At 44.2% G+C, this 19,858-nt stretch overlaps 2 protein-coding genes and 1 long non-coding RNA gene across 7 annotated transcripts; 1 reads left to right on the top strand and 2 right to left on the bottom strand.

Moving 5' to 3' along the window:
* Positions 1 to 100: 100 nt before the first annotated feature.
* tecpr1b (tectonin beta-propeller repeat containing 1b) lies at positions 101 to 11,224 on the bottom strand. Of its 5 annotated transcripts, none has more exons than XM_069524418.1 (27): positions 11,084 to 11,224; positions 10,789 to 10,895; positions 10,495 to 10,609; positions 9,860 to 10,092; positions 9,587 to 9,769; positions 9,368 to 9,490; positions 9,134 to 9,256; positions 8,552 to 8,726; positions 8,261 to 8,361; positions 8,051 to 8,152; positions 6,498 to 6,625; positions 5,789 to 6,387; positions 5,404 to 5,519; positions 5,139 to 5,294; positions 4,907 to 5,056; positions 4,476 to 4,633; positions 4,110 to 4,237; positions 3,581 to 3,674; positions 3,340 to 3,436; positions 3,154 to 3,233; positions 3,012 to 3,068; positions 2,752 to 2,926; positions 2,435 to 2,570; positions 2,186 to 2,278; positions 1,996 to 2,102; positions 1,693 to 1,812; positions 101 to 1,039 (listed from the first exon to the last, which is right to left on the bottom strand). In XM_069524418.1, the coding sequence occupies exons 4-27, from the start codon at positions 10,082 to 10,084 to the stop codon at positions 899 to 901; spliced, it is 3,567 nt and encodes a 1,188-aa protein (XP_069380519.1). In that variant the 5' UTR covers positions 10,085 to 10,092; positions 10,495 to 10,609; positions 10,789 to 10,895; positions 11,084 to 11,224; the 3' UTR covers positions 101 to 898. The 5 variants fall into 5 exon arrangements, with proteins under 5 accessions (XP_069380519.1, XP_069380521.1, XP_019958376.2 ...); XM_069524420.1 differs by having other exon boundaries at positions 11,088 to 11,220; XM_020102817.2 differs by lacking the exon at positions 10,495 to 10,609.
* Positions 11,225 to 12,266: 1,042 nt separating this feature from the next.
* On the bottom strand, positions 12,267 to 12,800 carry LOC138407641 (uncharacterized). The gene is made up of 2 exons (XR_011240972.1): positions 12,664 to 12,800; positions 12,267 to 12,395 (listed from the first exon to the last, which is right to left on the bottom strand). It is a non-coding gene; the product is annotated as an uncharacterized lncRNA (long non-coding RNA).
* Positions 12,801 to 13,454: 654 nt separating this feature from the next.
* On the top strand, positions 13,455 to 19,425 carry bri3 (brain protein I3). Its single transcript, XM_069524423.1, has 3 exons — positions 13,455 to 13,599; positions 15,532 to 15,640; positions 17,937 to 19,425. Exons 1-3 carry the CDS (start codon positions 13,455 to 13,457, stop codon positions 18,067 to 18,069), a joined length of 387 nt encoding a protein of 128 aa, XP_069380524.1. The 3' UTR covers positions 18,070 to 19,425.
* Positions 19,426 to 19,858: the final 433 nt, after the last annotated feature.

Genomic DNA, 19,858 nt, shown 5'->3' with positions numbered 1-19,858 from the left:
GGCTTCATTCAAAAATCACATAGATCTGTCATTTCACAGTTGGCTCACAGTCTGTATTCTAGTTTTCCAAATCCAAACTGAAATTATGTCAAAACGTAGCAACATTTTTAAAATTTTTATTTCACATTTCAAAATGCCCTTTTTAAGCTGCTATGCAGCTTCAGCAGTCGTGGCCGGTCTGTGGTTGGGTGTCATACTAACTGGAAGAACTTCATAGTCACTCTTAATTAAAGAGCAATATATTTCAATACAGTGTGGATATCAGGAATTTTCCCTCTGGAGGATGCCCTTGAGTTTTAGGAAGGCCTGTCATAGAGCTGTGGGTGAGGAACACTGCATTGCAAACATGTAACAGGCCAAAACATATGGAGACACAAAATTCAACAAATTCATAATAAATAATCATAAATAAATAAAATCACATGCAGCACAAACACAAAACAACTAGAAAACAAGACGAGTTAGTTTGGTACCCACTCCTTAGCCCTTAATGGAAGTCCCACCCTCTAAGGTTTTCACAGGATATGTATAGAAGAATAAAAGCTATTGCTAGATCCCAAAAAACACCCAGAAGCCGAAGCCTCATAAGAACGAACACATGCACTCACTGTGAAATTCTTATCCCACCACATCCATCCTTCTTAAAAAGCTCTTGTGCTTCCCTTCTCCGTGCCCACGCTGCAAACTGACATGATTTCTGTCAGGGAAAGAAGTCCGATCAGGGAGTAACATTCATCCATCGGCCGAGAGTCAAATCCAACCAAAACGTACAAGATAAACTCAGTGGGGTGATTGTGCAGTTCCCTTTATATAAAGGGATAAGAGCCTGTGGGAATGGTCTGAGGAGGAAAAATATGTAGATCCAGGCACAAACAGGAGAGGAGGATGTGGGCGGGTGCTACACACCCACGGCGTTCCCGTTCGCTTGTGTCGGAGGCCGCGGGGGGAGCGGGCTGCGTGGAGGTCCGGCAGGTGGAGGGTGCGGGGCGCGAGGAGCCTCTGCTGAGTTCCCCCTCACACTGATGTGCTCCCATCCTCCCTGCAAATCAAAAACACAGAAATGATAATACTTAAACATTTGCATCACATACAGCTCTCAGGAAGATAGATGCACTGAAAGACATCATTGAGGCCACGATATACAGGGAACGTGTTAAATGAAGAAATTCAATTACTGGATTCAGTAATTCAATAATTGGATTTTAATGATTAAGATCATTAACATTCATCAACATGAACATATAGGCACTGCTGTCCACCCCTCATTGATCTGTTTAAAAACATGTATCAGTCCTCTGCTGAAATAATATTTCTCCTGTTTGAGAGATTTTTTATTTTAGGAAATGACAATATGAAACTTTACACTTGTGAGCCGTTTTAAATATTTCGTAGTAACGAATTGGCCCAGGCTGAGAGACAGTGGCATGCTGGGAAATCAGAGAGTATTGAGAGATGGAAAAAACACTTCTTTGCTCTTTTCACTGGATTTTGTTACTGAGAAAAATACAAAATATCAATTTTTTTTTTTTTTTTTTTTACTTTATTGCTGATTAATGGATTTTGATGAAAAAAACATTTCTGTAAGAGATTGATATTTATGGGTGTGTGCAATTTGGTGCAGATCCATAATGAATTTACATGCGGTTTCATAAGAGGGCTGTTGGATGAAACATTTAATGATTACGCACTCACCCCTATACCATAGTCCCAAGACTGGCCCTTGGGTTGCACAGGTCCCACCCCCAGCCTGTGACAGACAGCCCCCACAGTCTCAGCAGGGAAACCAGGAACTCCGTCTGCTATGATCCACACCTGAAGAGAACAAGAGCACTGAGCCAAACGCCTCCTATTCATGGTTTATTATTATTATTCCTCGTCTTTGATTGCTGAGGTAAGCGTCATCATTCTCACTGTATTCTAGCTCTCTGAGGTTTACGGCTTCCTGCCCTCACTTCCTGTCTACGCCACAGTTAGGAAGGCTGTAGTAACACTGACCTGGTCCAGCGGTCCGACAGAAACCTTGGTGACGTTGTTGGAGATCAGCTCCCATGCGGAGCCCTGAGGGTAGCTGGGCGTGAGGCCCTGTCTGTACCACAGGTTACCTACAGGACAGTAAAATCAGTTTGACACTATTTTTAATTCACATTTCCAATTTTTAAGTGATTAAAAAATAAACTCCACATACTGTTTTCATCCACAGCGAAGACAGAGGTCCGGCCCACTGACAGCTGTCTGAGGGTCTGCCTCGGAGGAGACGGGATGTGGTACCAGCATTCCCCTGTAGAGGGACGACAATGCTGGATGTTTGGTTTCATTTGGATCATTACTGAGAAAATTACGCTCATATGATTCAAAAATAAACCTTTAATTAGCTTTTCTGTTGCAGATGTTTAGCTCATACAGTGTCACACTGAGCTTCACGTACGAAGCTCACCTGCAGGGTTTTGTGGGGACACGGAGCCTCTGTAGAACACGGCTCCATCCTTAGCGATGGCCCACACCTGGTTGGCTCCACCGATGGAGATGGACTTAAACGGCTGATCCGTGCCGACGTGTAGCCACGAGCTGCCCTGTGAGATCAGACACTCTGGAGTTAATATCAAATACAGTGTTTGTGGAGAAGAGATGAATTCAAACTAAACGTCAGTGAAATTTTAATTCCTGACTTTGGGACATTTCCTGCAGCACATGTGAAGTCCTCTGATTGAGACTCATGTGTTCCGTCAGTAATATTCTGCACAGCTTCCTCACCGCTGGGTTTTGGGGGCAGACTCCCAGCCGGCACAGGACATCTCCCTTGTCGCTGACGGCCCAGACAGGGACCTGCTCCATCCTGCTCTGGGCCAGACACGGCATCAGAGAGACGTCGCTCAGTGGGATGGGTGGGACCGGCTGCCACGGACCCCTCAACGTGATCTTACACTTCCTGTAGGACACAAAGGGGATCATCTTGATGATGAAGAAAATTGTGAAATTTAAAACCACAGAAATGTTCAAGTGTGGGCGATTACCTCGTCCATCTCCTGCGCCGGACAAAGTCTTTCAGGGTTTTGTGGCCATGAAATGTGCTGCAGGACAAAGACACAAGTTAGAAGTTGACTTTTCATTTCTGTTTTCTCTGAGACAAAGTCCTGAGAAAATGCTGTTACTCACACAGGGAAGTCTGCAGCATACTGCCACCCTTCTTTGTCTGTCCCCCCGAGGACGTTGTAGTCCACAGTCCACTCTGATACCTGAGACACAAGTAGTTGGCAGAGAATTAGGTGGTGATGAAAAAAAGACATGAAACGTGTGCAGGATTTAACGTTTTATATATATATATATATATATATAACCCACCCAGGACCACTGAGGGGAGGGCGGGTGTGTGTTTCCTTTGGTGCACTCTTTCAGGCCACTTTCGTCACTCCACATGGGGCGGTCTGTGGGAAGTCCTCTGGAGAGAAATGTTTTTCCAAAGCCAAAAATGTTTTAGCGAGAGAGTCTGACCAACAGCCTTTAAACGAGCACAACTCCAAAAGCTCCAAATGATCAACTGTGAAGATTTTATCCAACAGGGTGAAAGAGGAAATGTTCCTACTTGTCTGTGTATCCTGTCATAGGGTTCCATCGCTGGTTCTCAAACACATGTACACTCCTGACATCCGTCTGCTGGTGCGTCTGAACAGCTTCTCCTGTGGGGAAACACAAACGTGGATGAAACCGTAACAAAGGCACGTGATCAGTTACACATGTGTTTGCCTACGTGCGTCTATGACTGCAAAAGATGGCAGACATCAGAACCATGCTCAAGCAACTGCACACGGAACAACAAGCTGTGAGCAAGAAAACCCTGCATTGATTCTGTTTGTGAGTTAATTAGACATGAGCCAGAAATCTGTGGTAAATATTTCTCCAGCTAATGATTATTTTCTTTATAGACATCTCTACCAATTATAGATTATGGAATACGCATTTAGCCGCTTTATACAGTATATACATGTATAAAAAAACAGATCAATTTCGCTAACAAATTACTAGAACATAAAACTAGCGTATAAAATGACTCGTCTTTCGAGGGAATCTGAACGGTTTGCTGTTCATATGTATATCTATGGGGGCAGGTTTACCAGGGGTGGGCTGTTGCCCGTAGCGCCCACTGTGGACCCAGGCGGTGCCGTCCCACCCGACGCCCCACACCAGCCCCAGACTGTTAGACTCTATACAGCGCAGGTGTCCCGGGACCTGCCGCCAGAACCTGCAGCACCATACAGCGGAAGCAGCACAATTACCCACATCACTGTTAACACACACTTCAGCACGAGCAGAGGAGAAAGTGCTGCCACACACAGAGTGAAAGAGACAAGTAGCAGCTCAAATACCAACTACTTTCATCAGGCAGAGCCGTGGGTTAGCATGTTAGTGATTAAAAGCTAACAGCTGAAGGGGGGAAGTGAAAAGACAATATGGCGTCTTGTCTTTGGTGTGAGTCTCACATGAGGTCACAGGACAGTGCGTTGGCAGAGGCCTCCAGAGAGAAGGACGGCTCATGGACCATGATGTCTCCCTTTGAGGTGGTGGACCACAGGGCGTGTCTGGACGGGGAACCTGTGATCCCACGACACTCACAGCAGCAGTCGGACAACAAGCACAACTGGAGAAAGACCAGGAAACATCAGGGAATGTGATCAGCAAAGCTCGAAAATATTCACCGACAAGATAAAAGGTGAAAACTCAAAACTCAAATTCTGCCACATTCATATAAAGTCACACATTTGTTACATCTGTCAAGGAGTTTATGTTTTCACCCCCGTCTGTTTGTTTGTTGGTTGATTGGTTTGTTTGTTGGTTAATTGGTTTGTTTGTTGGTTAGATAGCGGAGGCATGTTGAGGGAACTGAGTGGTATTCAGGTTGCTTCTGCTTTACCCAGTCATTCATGTCCTTTTCCGTTTGTGCTGCCAGAACCAGAGGCCACCTCTGTTTGGTCCTTTGGGCTGTGTACACAGCAAAGGCATAGTGGCAGTCCCTGAGCACTGGAACCAGCACTGTCACTTCGCTTATGAACACATGGAGGTACTGAAATAAAAGAGAAAGTTGTGTGATAGTTGTCTAGTTGATGAAATACATGTTCCGACCATAATCTAAAAGCAAAACCAACCTTTTTCTCGTCATACTGTGTGTAATAGACGAAGAAAATGCTGTCCCTTCTGCCGTCGCACTTGGTGGACTGCTCCAGAGCGACGCCCACATCCACCCAGCGTTGCGGCTTCCAGTCTCGCCACCAGCGCAACGCACCTTTACGCACCCACACCGACTGGAGAGGGAGACGGGACAAAGATGGGAGCTTGTGTGAGATGTGATTAAATGTGACCGGAGAGGAAACAAGTTCAAATGAAGACAGACAGTTGCTGAACCGGTCTCACGTTGCTTCTCTCCAGCGGTTTCTTGCTGATCTCCTCTCTGTGCTCCTGCTGCTGCTGCTGCTCGCTCCAAGCTGCCGACTGAACTGGAGTCATTGACAGAGAGCTGGTGAGAGGACCTGACAGACACACACACACACACACAAGTCACACATTTAAACACACACACGCACATACACAGGTGACACTCACATCTATATATACACATGCAACAAGTGAAACACAAACAAACACATTGTGTACAACATTCAAATAACACATTTAAACTGTTCCGATATAAATCAACATCCAAATTAATGTGACTGTCATTTTATTTCATTTGAAGTAATATTGTTCTTAAATTTTCACTGAAAATATAAAAATCACTGCATACTTGTTTTCAATATACCTGTGGGACTAAGCCAGCTGATGTTTGAATTCACATCCACGTCACAGCCTCCTCCGGAGATCCAGGCCCACACAGGTCCCTCCTCTTCTCCGACCCCCTGCAGAGTCTCTAGAGTCCCCAACGTGTAGGTGGCAGCAGCACCGCCATCAGCCAACGAAGGCCCCAACACCTGTGCACCCCGAGCTGCTTCTGCCCCCTCCAGATCCACATTCATCCATGGGACATCATGTCCTGCAGCCTCAGGAGTCAAGTGTATCGGCGCCGGGGACTTGTCCTCGACCTCCTCCTGTGGTATCTCTGTGATGGTTGGCTGCGATGTGGATGTTTTGTCACGGTCTGACACCAGGCTGTTGATGAAGCTGTCGCTGGCGGGAATGAAGGGTTTGGGGGCATCCTGTTGAGGGGCTACAGGAGTGTCCTCTGCCTCCAGGGAGTTAGCTCCTAGAGGGACTACAGAGGGGGCTGCTGCCTCCAGGACCGGAGTGTCATTTGTGCTGCTCTGCGGGTCAGGAGGTCCTAACTCCGAGTCCGAGTCAGTGCAGCTCAGAACTGAGCCTTGTGAAGCCTCGGTCAGCTGACCACTAAACTCACAGCAGTCTCTATTCAACGACAGAGCGGGAGAAATATGAGTCACAATAAGCACGGTAATACATCTGTATGCAAAGGTTGTACCTCGTGTGTCACTTCAAACTAAATTATTTACACAGACCTGGCTGGAAAAACCTTTTTACTGTTGCCCCATTGGCCAGAAACAGGAATCCAGCCGTTCCCACTCGGTTCAGACGGGCTGACACCGATTCTAAAATACAGGCCACGGTCCTCACCAACTGCCCACACCTGACGGACAAGGAGACATGACGTGCACACACTGACACTCGAGTTGTCACATTAAACAAATCACATGAAAGATATTTAGAAAGAACAGATCATTCCAATAGGATAAATATGGCAGAATACTTCAAAATAAAATAAAATATGATTCACTTTTCAAAGAGGCCTTTGGGGAAGTAGTAGGACACAAGCAACTGTTACTTTATAAGGACATATAATGTAACACTGGCACCTGCCACCTCACACAAGCCATATCCATAACTGCAGCCCTGAAATATGAAATATGTGATATGATGACGACAGCTTGGCCAGCTTCTAATTAGGGAGTCTCCCATAGGTCAGGCCAGTAGGAATATAGTCTGGGGATATATAAGGCTGGGCCGGAGGTGCCACTGCTGGGACATTGGCTGGAACGGCCGCCCGTGCTCGTGTTACAGCGCAACCGCCGGGGGGGCAGGACTTAGAGGCCAGAGGTAGAAGAGACTGAAGGGGGGAGGTGTGAGATGTGGGTTTGCAGTGCTAGCAAAGTTCTCATCAGTGAAGCCTAACTGCCACTGCCACCACCCCCCCACCCCCACCTCGACACCCCAGGCCTGATCTGGTTTGTCCTGAAACCAGATCCAACGGGAGGGTGAAGTGAATCTGCCAGAGGGGAAGGACAGAGAGACGCTGGCTAGAGCGAGACTGGAGGGAGTCAGAAAGTCTGAAGAAAGTAAATACTGAATAATTAAGTGTCAAGAAATACAAACAAAAACAAAATCTACACATCTGTGTTCTTTCAGTTGGTACTGGAACTGAAGATGTTTTTTTATCCATTTTCTTACATAAAAAGAAATGAATTCTCTAATGTTGAATCTATACTCTATGCACAAATGGGATATTTTCATATAGTATGGATTCAACATTGGCGAATCTAGGGCCTAACCCTAACCCAATATTAAGATTTGCTTTTGAATGACATATTCAGAGGCTTTATTTGACTTTATTATCCTTATCCTACTGCGAGGGAGTCTTGCTCAAGATGAGCAGCGAATAAAAGGAAAGTCTCATTCATACTAAACAAACCTCCACCAAAGCCCAACAGTCCCTTTATAAACCATTTAAATTCACCAGATCTGGATTTTATTTTTAGAAATTTTCCAAATTGCATCATATTATTCCCCTAAACATGCCGGTTTTTTCCCCATTAAGATCCATGAATTATTGAAAGAAAGATCCTGATCTGCCACAAATTTAAATCCATTTTTCTTGGGTCATGCTCCACCACCTAAATTTAATGGGAATCATTTGAGTAGTTTTTGTGTAATCCTGCTAACTAACAAACAAAGGGCCAGACAACACAAACACAATCTAAACACACAACAGTATAAAAGTAGTGAGGAAAGACAATCTCCATTTAATTGTTATTTTGTGCAACAGAATTTTTTTAACCTGGTCGTTGAGTCCGACATCCACCATCATCATTTCCCCTCCGATACTGATCCAGCCAGAGCCACAGGGGTTGTGAGAGTTCACACCCCGCCGGAACCACACCTTGACACACACACACACACACACAGACACACATATATTTAAATACACATCTGTTACCACACCGATGAACCTCAGCTGTACGGCTACTTGTGAGGCGTATTGATTCACCTTGAAATCCTTAGTGACCACCCAGACCACACTGACTCCAACAGCCACATGAAGCGCTTCAACCTCCTTAACTGGAGACTCCACCTCGACCCACGAAGTGCCTGAATGAAAACGCCACAAGACCTTAAAAACATTCATCATTCAATGTGATAATCTAAAGTTTATTAACGACCTCACATACTGTCTGAAAAACATAATTCCCAGCACTTCATGCAGACATGTTGTAGCAGTGTCTAACAAACAGAGGGGTTATTATTTGGGGGGTAAATGTGAGCTGCGCTGAATGCTCACCAGTGGGACTGTCCAGGTTGAGGCCGGTACGGACCAGCAGGTTTCCATCCCAGAGCAAAGCCCACAGCAGGTCTCCAGGTCCAGCTGATAACTGAGCCACCTCCTTGGGCACGTCCACTTCCTCCCAGCTGGAGCCCTCTGGCACCCGAGGGTGGATGCCCTCCCTGAACCACACCTGCAGGAGACGAATGCTCACGGGATCAGACTGAGAGGCATTTTAATTGTGTGTTTAAAAATAAAACTTGCAATGGACACAATGTTCATTTAGTCAAACAGGACGACATAGGACCCTCAATGTTGACTCTACATATCACATGAAGTCATGCTGCCCCCATGTGGTCACAAATTAGAAGTGAACTTCACTTAAACCAGGTTTGTTATTACAGCACCCGAGAGTTATATATATTTTTATACAATGAATAAATACTTGATTGAAGTGTTAAATTGACAACAGAATTATGCAAAGAGGTCATCACATGAGAATAAACCAAACAGTAGAATATCCTGAAAACAACAAAGCATCTTATTTAAGTATATAACAGAAAACAGAGGAAATAACTTGTGTTGGAGCAGTAAACTGACCTGTCCTTGTTGGGACACACCCCAGAGGTAGGGATACCTTCCAGACTGGTCGCTCATCTCCCAGCCACCGCAGCTGATGTCACAGAGCGGCAGCGGAGGTTTCCTGGGATGGTCCAATGGGATCTGCAGAACAACGTTTGAAACTCAGTCTCACCAGTGACCTCATCTACTCCACACTGAGCGTTCGACTGTGACACCCATAGGATCTCACAGATATAAAGAGAGACTCCAAACCTTTGCCCAGGTGCCTTGTGCGATGTATCTCCTGTAGCGGATCCAACGCCTGCGCCGAACACAGGAATTCCACTTCTTGTCCGGGGAGAAGTTGGCTGGGAAATCGACTGCATACTCCCAGCCCTGCGGAGAGGAGGACATTATCGTTTTCACCAGTCAAAACCAGAATGATAGAGAGATGACTAGAAATAAAAGAGAAGGCCATGTGTTCTTTCTCACCCCAGTCTGGCTGGGTTCCCCTCCACAGCTCTGATCCACATACCAGTCTCCCTCCCACTCCCAGCTGCGGGAGGGCAACTGGAAGCTGTGGAGCGGTTGAGGATTCATCCCAGTCACGTCACTCCACGGCCAGCGGTCGGTGGGCAGCAGCGTGTCAGTGAAGCCGTCCACCGGGTTCCACCTCTGACACCACACACAAACAGAACTTGAGCATGAAGTAACGTGAGTAATGTCTCCATCTAATCTGTGCAACAGCAGAGAGGCAGAGCAGACCTGGTTTTCATAGGTCTCTTCCCTGTAGCGGATGGGCGTCTCACTGGGCATCATGTTGAGGTAAACACGGTGGTCACAGCCGATGCCCCAGCAGCGGCCCTTCCCCGCAGTAATACGCTTCAGCTCCAGCAGCATGTCGTCTGCACGCTCCCAGCGCTGGCCGGCTGTGGAGAGGCTGTAGACCCGGCCGTACACGTCCACGGCCCACAGCAGCGTGATGGGCATGATGGACCCTGAACACAGACAAGTAGACATCACTTATTCTTCCAAGCTGTCTGGTCTATACTTTATGACTGTGTGTACTTCAGCCTTATTGATAATCTTATTTTCCCATGCTGGTAGTTTGCATCACCATAATAATAATAAACTAGAAGGGTGGAGAGCAAATAACTTTATCACCATATTGCATATACATCTATTGCATACATACATAATACATATACAAGGGATGTGTCTCAGTGTACTTACACATAAATAGACATAAAGATATAGGGATAATGGCTAATACACTGAAAGCTTTATTCCAAAATGTTGCACTCCGTACTTCTCCTTACAGTCATGGGGTCAAACTTTAGACATTTTGGTTTCAAGTGACCCAAAACATTAGTTAGTAGAGTTTTACTGTGAAAACTGACCGGAAGTCTTATGTCTATTCCCACTGATCGGCTTGACACGTGTAATGACTGATACTAATCCGCCACATATCGACTGTCATGGAAAGACTGAAAAACACCTCCGTTTGTTGAGTCTCTGAGAAGAAATGTGCGTCAATAATAATTAATATTATTATTACTATAATAATGAATAGACTGAAGCTGTAGTAAAGTTGCATCAGGAGAATTCTGTACAAGAAATGAATATACAGTGACTTACAGCCTGCAGCACACACACGCACACACACACACACACACACACACACACACACACACCTGAATATTGGTATCCGATCCGCGGTTGTCAAGGGAATGTCCGCAGACGCGTCATGACATCAGGTGTAACAGCAGACAGGTAGCTGCCATCTCCTGCGAGGCCCATGCTGACACACACACACACACACACACACACACACACACACACACACACACACACACACACGCAACAAGGAGGTTACATATGTGGCAGCACACACACACAGACTCTAATGTGGCTGTAAGCCGTTTACATCTTCTTGGCGCACGCCACTTCAACCTTACGCACGTTCATATTCATATTCACAACACTTACTTACGTGCGCGGCGCTGTCATGTGCCGCAGCTTTGCAGCGGTGCAGTAAAGTAGCGTCATTCCTGCTCAAACCCGCAGCGGCGTTCGATTCCCACCACGGAACCAGAGGAATGCGCCTGTCCGACTCCCACTGTCCACAACAGGAAATGGAGGAAGCGTCCCTCTGATTGGCTGAAGGAGGCATCTCTTTGTTCCCATTGGTCGAACACGGGAGCTGCCGACATATATTTTTTCAGAGGGCCGCAGCTGATCGACGCGCATATTTTAATAATTCATCCAGCGCCTGATGAATTATTGAGGCGCAGGTTTGGTTTTACGCGTTTGGACACAGTTTGAAATATTGTACACTACAAACCAGGATTAAAAACAAAGACACGTTCAAGGACTACAGGACATATGAGGTGTAGGATAATCTGCCCTGACCATGAACTGGATCAATGAAAAATAAAAATGCTCCACATCCTGTCAAAAAAGTTTCTTAGTACAGTACAGCCCATGAAAATGTTTGTCAAGTAAAACTCTTTAAAACTGTCATCACCATCATCTGGGTCAAGATATTTGCATCAAGCTTTAAAGGTCCAGTGTGTAAGATTTACAATTATATTTATAAAATAATCCTACTGGTGTTTTCACTTGTGTACTTCATCTTGATTGTACGTTTACCTTTATATTGAAATACTATGTTTTTTTCCACAGTAGCCCAGACCAGACCAACTAAACATCTTTTGAGTTTATATGACAAGTGAAGGCTGCCACAGGTTCTCTGTCATGTTTGGAGGCTGAGGGCTTATTCAGCTGCAGCATGCAACTTCACCACTAGATGTCACTAAATTCTACACACTGAACCTTTTGGGTGGGGGGGTGGGGGGGGGGGGGGGGGGGGTGGGGGGGGGGGGGGGGGGGTGAAAACCTGTTATCACACTGTTGTCACACTGTTGTCACACTGTACGTGATGCACGTGGTACTTTAGTTGAACTGTTCAGGATACTGAAACCACTGGTGCGACCTTTACTATTGGATTGTTTTGGTGAAATGAAAGATCATCATATGTCTTATGTAAAATGTTAACATAAAGAAATGTTTGTCAAACAAATGTAGTGAAGTAGAAATTACAATATCCCTGTCTGAGATGCATTGAAGCAGAAAGTAGACTAACATTAAGATACTGGAGTACCTCAAAATTGTACTACAAACTGTAAATGTATTTTACATTTGTACGTTGTACATTGATGGATTATATTGATGTTATGTTTCTTGTAATCAGTTCATTTTAAATTCCTCACAGTTGTGTGGTGATCCAGACCCTGAGCTCCTGAATGAAACAGAGAAAGAAATGGTTCAAACATTTTGGAGGTAGGACTTTTTTTTCAAGAGTAATAATGCAAATGTCAAATTAAAGATCTCACTAGTATTTTTAGTTCAGTTTATTTTGAGTGTATCTTTAAAATATTCAAATATTTGTTTGTCTATTCCATTTTTAAGAATAATGCCGAGACAATCGAGAACAACTACTGTGTTTTCCATGTTGACATCTAACTATGATTTAACATTAAAAAAGAAAAATCTTGTAAATGTACTACCAGGAAATATCCAAGTTGTTGTTTTCTCCTCTCCTTTGATAACCTGCAGCCTCATGCTTTGTTTGACTGTTCAATATTATGCAACCTCAAATGTAGCCCACTTGTGATGAGGACCAATTATGTAAGTCACAGTGTAAACCGGGCTGCCCTCGCTCCACGGGGAACTGTCACAGCTGTTAACTCAACAACCTCCAGAGGCTGATGCCTGGATCCCCTGTCTGTGGAGGAAGCAGAGTGTTCCAGTGGTGAAGCTCAGACTCTGCAGTGCAGCAGCAGCGGCAGCAGCTGCAGCTCCAGCCTCTCGTGAGCCCGTCGTGTCTCTTTAAGAAGCCTTTGAATGCGCAGAGGAGACTCGTCACATGATTCTTCTCTTGTGACAATCCAGACAGAAAGGATCGAGCCTGTGACTTCCAGCGGAGTTAAAACCTGCCGCGATGACACACAACTGTTGTTTTGGCATCGAAGGACCAAGTGCGAGGAGGACATGGAGCTAAGTTAACCACAAGCAGGCGGACTCACTCCATTCCCGTGTTCACCCTGCGCGTTTGGGTGAATATTGTATTTTTTGGTGGTGGTTGTGGTGGAGGGGGGGGGGGGTTTGTTGCGCCGCCGGGGACAAAGTTGGCGCATGGAGAGGGACGAAGTTTCATTTTTACGCAGCGTCTTTTCTCTGTTGTCTTTGGTTTTTGCACACCGACACGAAGTAACCGGAGTTCAGCTCTGAGCCTCGAGTGTTGCGGAGGAGTTTTGAAGTTCCAGGGCCAGAGGACAGAGAGAACACGTCGGCGGAGATGGTGGACAGCAAACCGCTCCTCCAGGACAGACCTCCCGCCTACAACGCAGTCCCGGGGGCTTATCAGTACGGCCCGCAGCAGCACAGCTATGGGGCCATCCAGCCTCCGGCCCCACCGCCGTACCCCTACCCAGACGTCCAGGGTGAGTGTGTCCGTGTGTCGCACACGTTTAACCCGAAAAGTGAAGTGAAGTGAGCTCCGACTGCTCAACTTCCGCCTCCGGCTAAATGAAACCTGCTGTGTCTCCGTGTCGCCTCTGATTCTGTGTATTTCAAATCTACGATGTTAAATAATGAAGCTTCGTATCTGAGACTTTTCGTTTTACTGCGAAAAGCTCATTTATGTTGTTCATCCGATCCCGTGGTGCGCATGCGCAATGTGCCAGCAGCATTTTTTTGGTTATTGAGTGTTAGTGACCTATTTTTGAGTCAATAAAAAAAATCGTGCTAATTAAACCTCCAACAATAATAATTGTGTATAAATAATTACATTTATAATTAGTTAATCAAATTTATAATTAGATAATTAGTTGTCAGAATTAGTTGTCACATTTTCCTTTCAACTTCTTTATGTATTGTATTATAAAGCACATATTTATTTTACATTATTCTTATTTTACATACTCTATTGCTATACTTGATATTTCTTGTTTGTTATATTGTCATCACATCTATACATGCATCTCACCCATTTCACATAACCAAGGATAAAACGGTTTTTTACCCACTGATGGATCAAACAATCATATAGACATACACATTTCTACAAAACAAACATATTTTATATTTCTATTCATTGTAACTCTCTTGGTCTGTATATATTTCTATTCTTGGCTGCAGCAAAAAAAAACCCATTTCCCCGAATACCCCCTGCGGATCAATACATTATTTCTGATTCTGAACTCATCCAGCCCAGAGGCCTGTGTTTTTATAGGAAGCATCAGAATGTGAAATATGTTGAATTGTTGGTACTGTCCAGGCAGCTTTTATAGAGCCACCACTGTGGTGGTGCTACTGCTGCCTCAGGCCTTCTACTGTACATGTGTGCTGCATTTGAAGGAGGCAGATCATCACCTGACTGTGAGAAAAGTTAAGATGTCTTGCAATCACGTGCCATGTCCTAGTTTAGTGCGAGTTAGAGGCGTCCATAAAAGGTAAAAGTGCTGATAAACAAGTGATGGCTTGTATGGTATCAAAGTTCATTGTGTCAAACACTTATCGACGCAGATGGACAGAAAAGTCTGTGAAAACCAGCTCCTCTACAAAAACACTCATGTGTCAAAACTTGCCATAACCGTACTTTGATTTTTCAGTCACCTCATGTTTGTAGTAACTTAATGATCGGATGTGATCTACATTTATAAGTGAAAGATATTTTTGACAGTTGAATGTTCCTTGTAACCAATAATCCCTCAAGTGTCTTTGTCCCTATAAATAATGCTCTCCTGAATATAACAAAGTGCATTGTAGGACTCGGTCACGTGACATTTACATGTACCATGAAATTGATCAGTTCCAGATGGGGCTGAGCGATAAAACAATAGGAATAATTATCAAAAACAAAAGTTATAATAAAGGCTTATCCATTGTGTGAGCACAGTGAGGAGGTGTAACACATAATTGATCAACCTTGTAAAATGTTTTGCTGTTGTCAAATGTTTAGGAGCAAAAATCTGTCTTTAAACTTGTAATAATGTGAAAGTTATTGTGATTATTATCGATATCAAGTGATGGGAACATTTTAATCTTGATATTATGATCCAGCCCTAGTTCCAGATTACTAACAACCGGACTAAAGGTCAATTTAACTTGGCTTTAAAATGTCAAACCTTTACTTTAAACTAAGTGACACTGTCCATTGTCTTTGAACCATCAACTTCAGGACGATCTGACTGTGCTGCCAAACCTGTTTACAGTGATAAGTGTAGCCTCGGTAAATCTGTGTCACTGCTGAGTCTCATTTCACATTATCACAGACTGAGTAATAAAAAACACAATATGGGTAATTTCTCTATAAAACAAGTATTTACACTACTTACAAAATAACATGTGTCATCACCTTGTGTCGACCACAGGATACCCATCGGCTCAGATGGCCCCTGCCGTATCCCAGCAGCCCTACACTGGGACCTACACCATCATCCAGCCCTCTGTAGTGGTGGTGGGAGGCTGCCCTGCCTGCAGGTGAGGACGCACGCACGCACGCACGCACGCACGCACGCACGCACGCACACACACACACACACACACACACACACACACACACACACACACACACACACACACACACACACACACACACACACACCAAGACGACACATGCAATACTGGGGGGTGTTCAATGTCAGACATCCGGGGTGAGGACAGTGAAACAGTGATTTGATGAGTTCATTGATGAAACTCATAAAAATGAGGCAAGGTCCCTCGATTAGCACGTGGTTGAACACGTGGTTGAACACGCGCTCACTGCGACTAACCCAGTTTCCGTACTCGGCTCTGCCTGTGTCTCCCAGCATGTGTGTTTTCACCTCCCCTACCTTACTGCTGTACAAGCAGATGCTTACACTGTTGCGGGGCGGTTCTGACTTTCATTCTTAGAAAAAGAAGGTTTCACATTGTGTCTGAGTCAACATCCTGTCAGTCAGATGATTTCAGCATCAAACATGTGACGGGGCTGTTCAGGCCACACAGGACTAAAGGTGACTACAGGACACAATCCACACAAAACCTAATTAGAAATCACATGCACTCTCGTCCACTGTTTGAATTTGTATAATGAAATCTTTACATCTAATCCAGGAACTTAAGCAACCAGGTTATGACGTCTTATTGTTCCACAGCTCTGCCACAGGATTATTTACTGTCATGCGGTGAATTAATTAGTTAGTGGTTTCACAGAGCTCAAGGGTGAAATAGTTAACTCCACCGAGGAGGTCTTGTTTTCCTCTTTGTTTGTTTGTAAGCAGGATTACTCAAGAAATGACTCAACTGATCTCTTTGAAATTGTTTAGAGTGATGGGAAATGACCCAAGGAGGAAACTGATCAGGGGACAGATCCAGGAATTGATCTTTTCTTTCACATTGTGAGATGGTTGGTTTTCAACATTTTCCCTAAATTTCTCGGGGAATAATTCGCTCCACAAAGATCAGGCATGTTCAGGGGACTGATGTTTCTGTGTGTGTGGTTTGGTGAGTTTAAATGTGGTTTCATTTGGGGACCGTGGGGCTATTGCACAGGTATGTGCTCAACCACTCTAGTTATTTATCTGTTTATAGGTTACTTTTATGACTAAGAGTCTCTGAAGTATATTGTTTTATGATTAATTATAAAGTTTTAAGAACCTTGGTCACTAAAACTGCAGTGAACACTGATGTTGTTTTAAAGACAGAACAAGACTCTGCCCGTAGTAAGCTTTGCGACTTGAATTCTTAATCTAAGTAGATATGACTCACTTTTTATTATTCATGTCCTCATCTGGCTGTTAATTACTGTGTTAAAAGTACTTTGCATCAACTCTGTATTTGTAAAAGAACTTTGTGATAACAGTAGACATGCTCATCAGTGACTGAGCATTTCCACATTATGCAAAACCTTGAGTAGATGTGAAGAAAGTTAGTACAGTGTTAGTCAGTCGTATTTGCATCATGGCCACTTCCTGGCAGACGTGTCACAGCAGCACACAGTGTGGTGCAACCTGAGACCAGACACACACAGTTTTAAGTTGTTTTGCACTGATATTAAAAAATCTAATATCAGTTTATTTATATATAAAGATCATTTCTATTTAATTTATCCCAACTAAAATCTTTGTGTTCTCCAAAGTACAGTCGCTTTTCATTTTGTTGTAGGGTTTTGGTTGACCAGCAGATTTACTGGGCATGCTGCTCAGCTTGTTGCAGTCAGGAGACCCTTCAACATAAGTTACTTCATGCCTCATGGTATTTGTCCCACGAAGCAGAAAATGTTTTGGTTGTACTCACTTACCTTTAAAGGCAGTTACATGTTTTTCCATTGGGCAAATATTTGACTTCTTTTTGTAATTTGTGACGCATTTCTGGACTGAATAATTAGAAGTGGTTTCTAATTATCTTTGGCTTCGATAGTGAAAATAAACGTTTCTTTTTATTATGAGGTTCAGACTCAAACAGAGCTGTGTCTTCTTCATGGACATGGTTCAGATTGGGGTCAGACACACTGTAAAATGTGATAATGGTCAGACGAATTTCCTCAAGTAGACGTGACCTGGTCACCTGACCTGGAACTAATCGACATCCGCTTATCCTTGAGGGGTCATGGGGGGAGCTGGAGCCAATCCCAGCTGACGACAGGACAGGTCACCAACTTATCGTTGAGATAAACAAGCTTTCACACGCTCATTGGCACCGACAGACATTTCTAGACAAGGAGAACATGCAGACTCGCCTGACCTAGAATCTGCATCATCTCATCATCTTATACTTCCTCGTGTGTGTGTTGCAGAGTCGGTGTCCTGGAGGATGACTTCACCTGCCTGGGGATCCTGTGTGCCATCTTCTTCTTCCCTCTGGGTCTCCTCTTCTGCTTCGCGCTGCGTCAGAGACGGTGTCCCAACTGTGGCGCCACCTTCGGCTAAGAGGGACCAAACCACAGCTCACACACATGCTCGTGCCCCCATGCACACACACACACACACACACACACACACACACACACACACACACACACACACACACACACACACACACACACACACACACACACACACACACACACACACACATACACACACACACACACATATAATCCAGCATTTTTGTGTCTTTTTTGTTATCCTTCTCAATATTGCACATTGCTGTTGCCATTATGTTGTCTACAAGAATTATCAAGATGTTGTCAAACAGTTCAGAGTTTTTATCAAAGGTTTTTGTAGAAAAGTTTTCGTCTGCTAGTTGAGGATGTGCTCTAGCGTATGGAAGCGTCCAGCTGTCGTCAGTGCCTTCACTACATGCAGAGTGAGCCTCACAGATTCCATCGGTCATGATTTCTTCTGTAGATTTAGCTCAGTGATCCAAGGATCTGAGCAGATTCCTTCGTGTTTTTGACAAGCCAGAAGTAACGAGGCAAATGTTGTCTCTAGGTTTTTGTTCTTCTCTCTTTTTTAATTTGCTGGCACGCTGCGCATATATTTTGTTTTGTTAACATTGTGCTTAGTAACTTAGTAACAGCACCCATCTTGATCACTGATATATTGCAAACCTTTTTCAATTGGAGATGTTTCCTCCTTTTTTTTGTTTTTTTGCTGATTGTGACCTGGAGTAACACAAACGTGGAAAAAAGAAATGATGTGTAAAGATCCCTGAACTGTCCCGCCTGAAACAATGGATCTGTGTCGGAGTGAAAGGCCACAGCATTTTGTCTCTTTTTGTTGATAAGAAATTTCTTTGGGGCCATATTTGCACTGACTGTTTTGTTTGATGATTATTCTGCTGGGTTGTGCGTTTTCCAGGGCCAATGCAGAACTCAGGTACACACAATCTGAAACGCCCTCGACTTTGCAACCTCAATCACTGTTTGACTTCGGACTTCTACCCACTTTTAGAGAAACTCTCTTATCGGCACGCGGACTCACCCTTTAGTGAGCCGAGTTTCTCTTCAAGGAAGCATGCTGTCTCTCAATAATGTGCATAATCTCTGGACTTCTATCTTAGTACTCTCCTCTGTGACAAGTCACCCTGCCCCGTTCTTCCCAGCCAGACAATCAAGAATGTCTCTGTGTGTCCCTGTATCTGCAGCATCTCCCGTGTCCACGTCTTCCATCACAGCAAGATGTTCTGTACCTGTCCACGGCAGAAGAGAGGAGATATATCTGGGCGGGAGGGATTTAAAAAAAAAAAATCTTGCTTTAAAAACCACACTACGCACGCTCTTATGATTAGGGTTCTTACTTTTTATATATCAGTTACTGTAATTAAAAATGAATGCTACTTCAGTTTTTGACTTCTTGCTTTCATTTGATATTTTTACATTATTTCTGTGAATTCAGAAAACATACAAAGGAACGCATTACAAGAACTACTAGTGGCTCTTAGGAGATCTCATCCCTCTGCCAAAACACCAAACGCACGTGTTCACAAACAAATGCAGATGAAAACATAACCCTTTTGGCCTATTTGACTTGGCCTGTCGGCTCAGGTGAAGCCACCACTAACTGAACTGACTCATTCACCAAGTGACACAAAACAAATCCAGCTGCGGGGCTGTGAAATGAAAAGGCTTCACAACCTGAATGATGCATGAATTAATACCAGGTAAATGAACTAAAATGTTTAAAAATGGAATTAAGATAAACTTTCTGGATTCACACAGAAATGAAATGGGTTCTTCCTTGAGTCACCCCTCCATAAAGTTTCTTGGGAACCAGG

The sequence above is a fragment of the Paralichthys olivaceus genome, chromosome 5, assembly GCF_024713975.1.
Source record: "Paralichthys olivaceus isolate ysfri-2021 chromosome 5, ASM2471397v2, whole genome shotgun sequence".
In the NCBI taxonomy this organism is placed as follows: domain Eukaryota; kingdom Metazoa; phylum Chordata; class Actinopteri; order Pleuronectiformes; family Paralichthyidae; genus Paralichthys; species Paralichthys olivaceus.
This window is presented reverse-complemented; position numbering and strand designations above follow the sequence as displayed.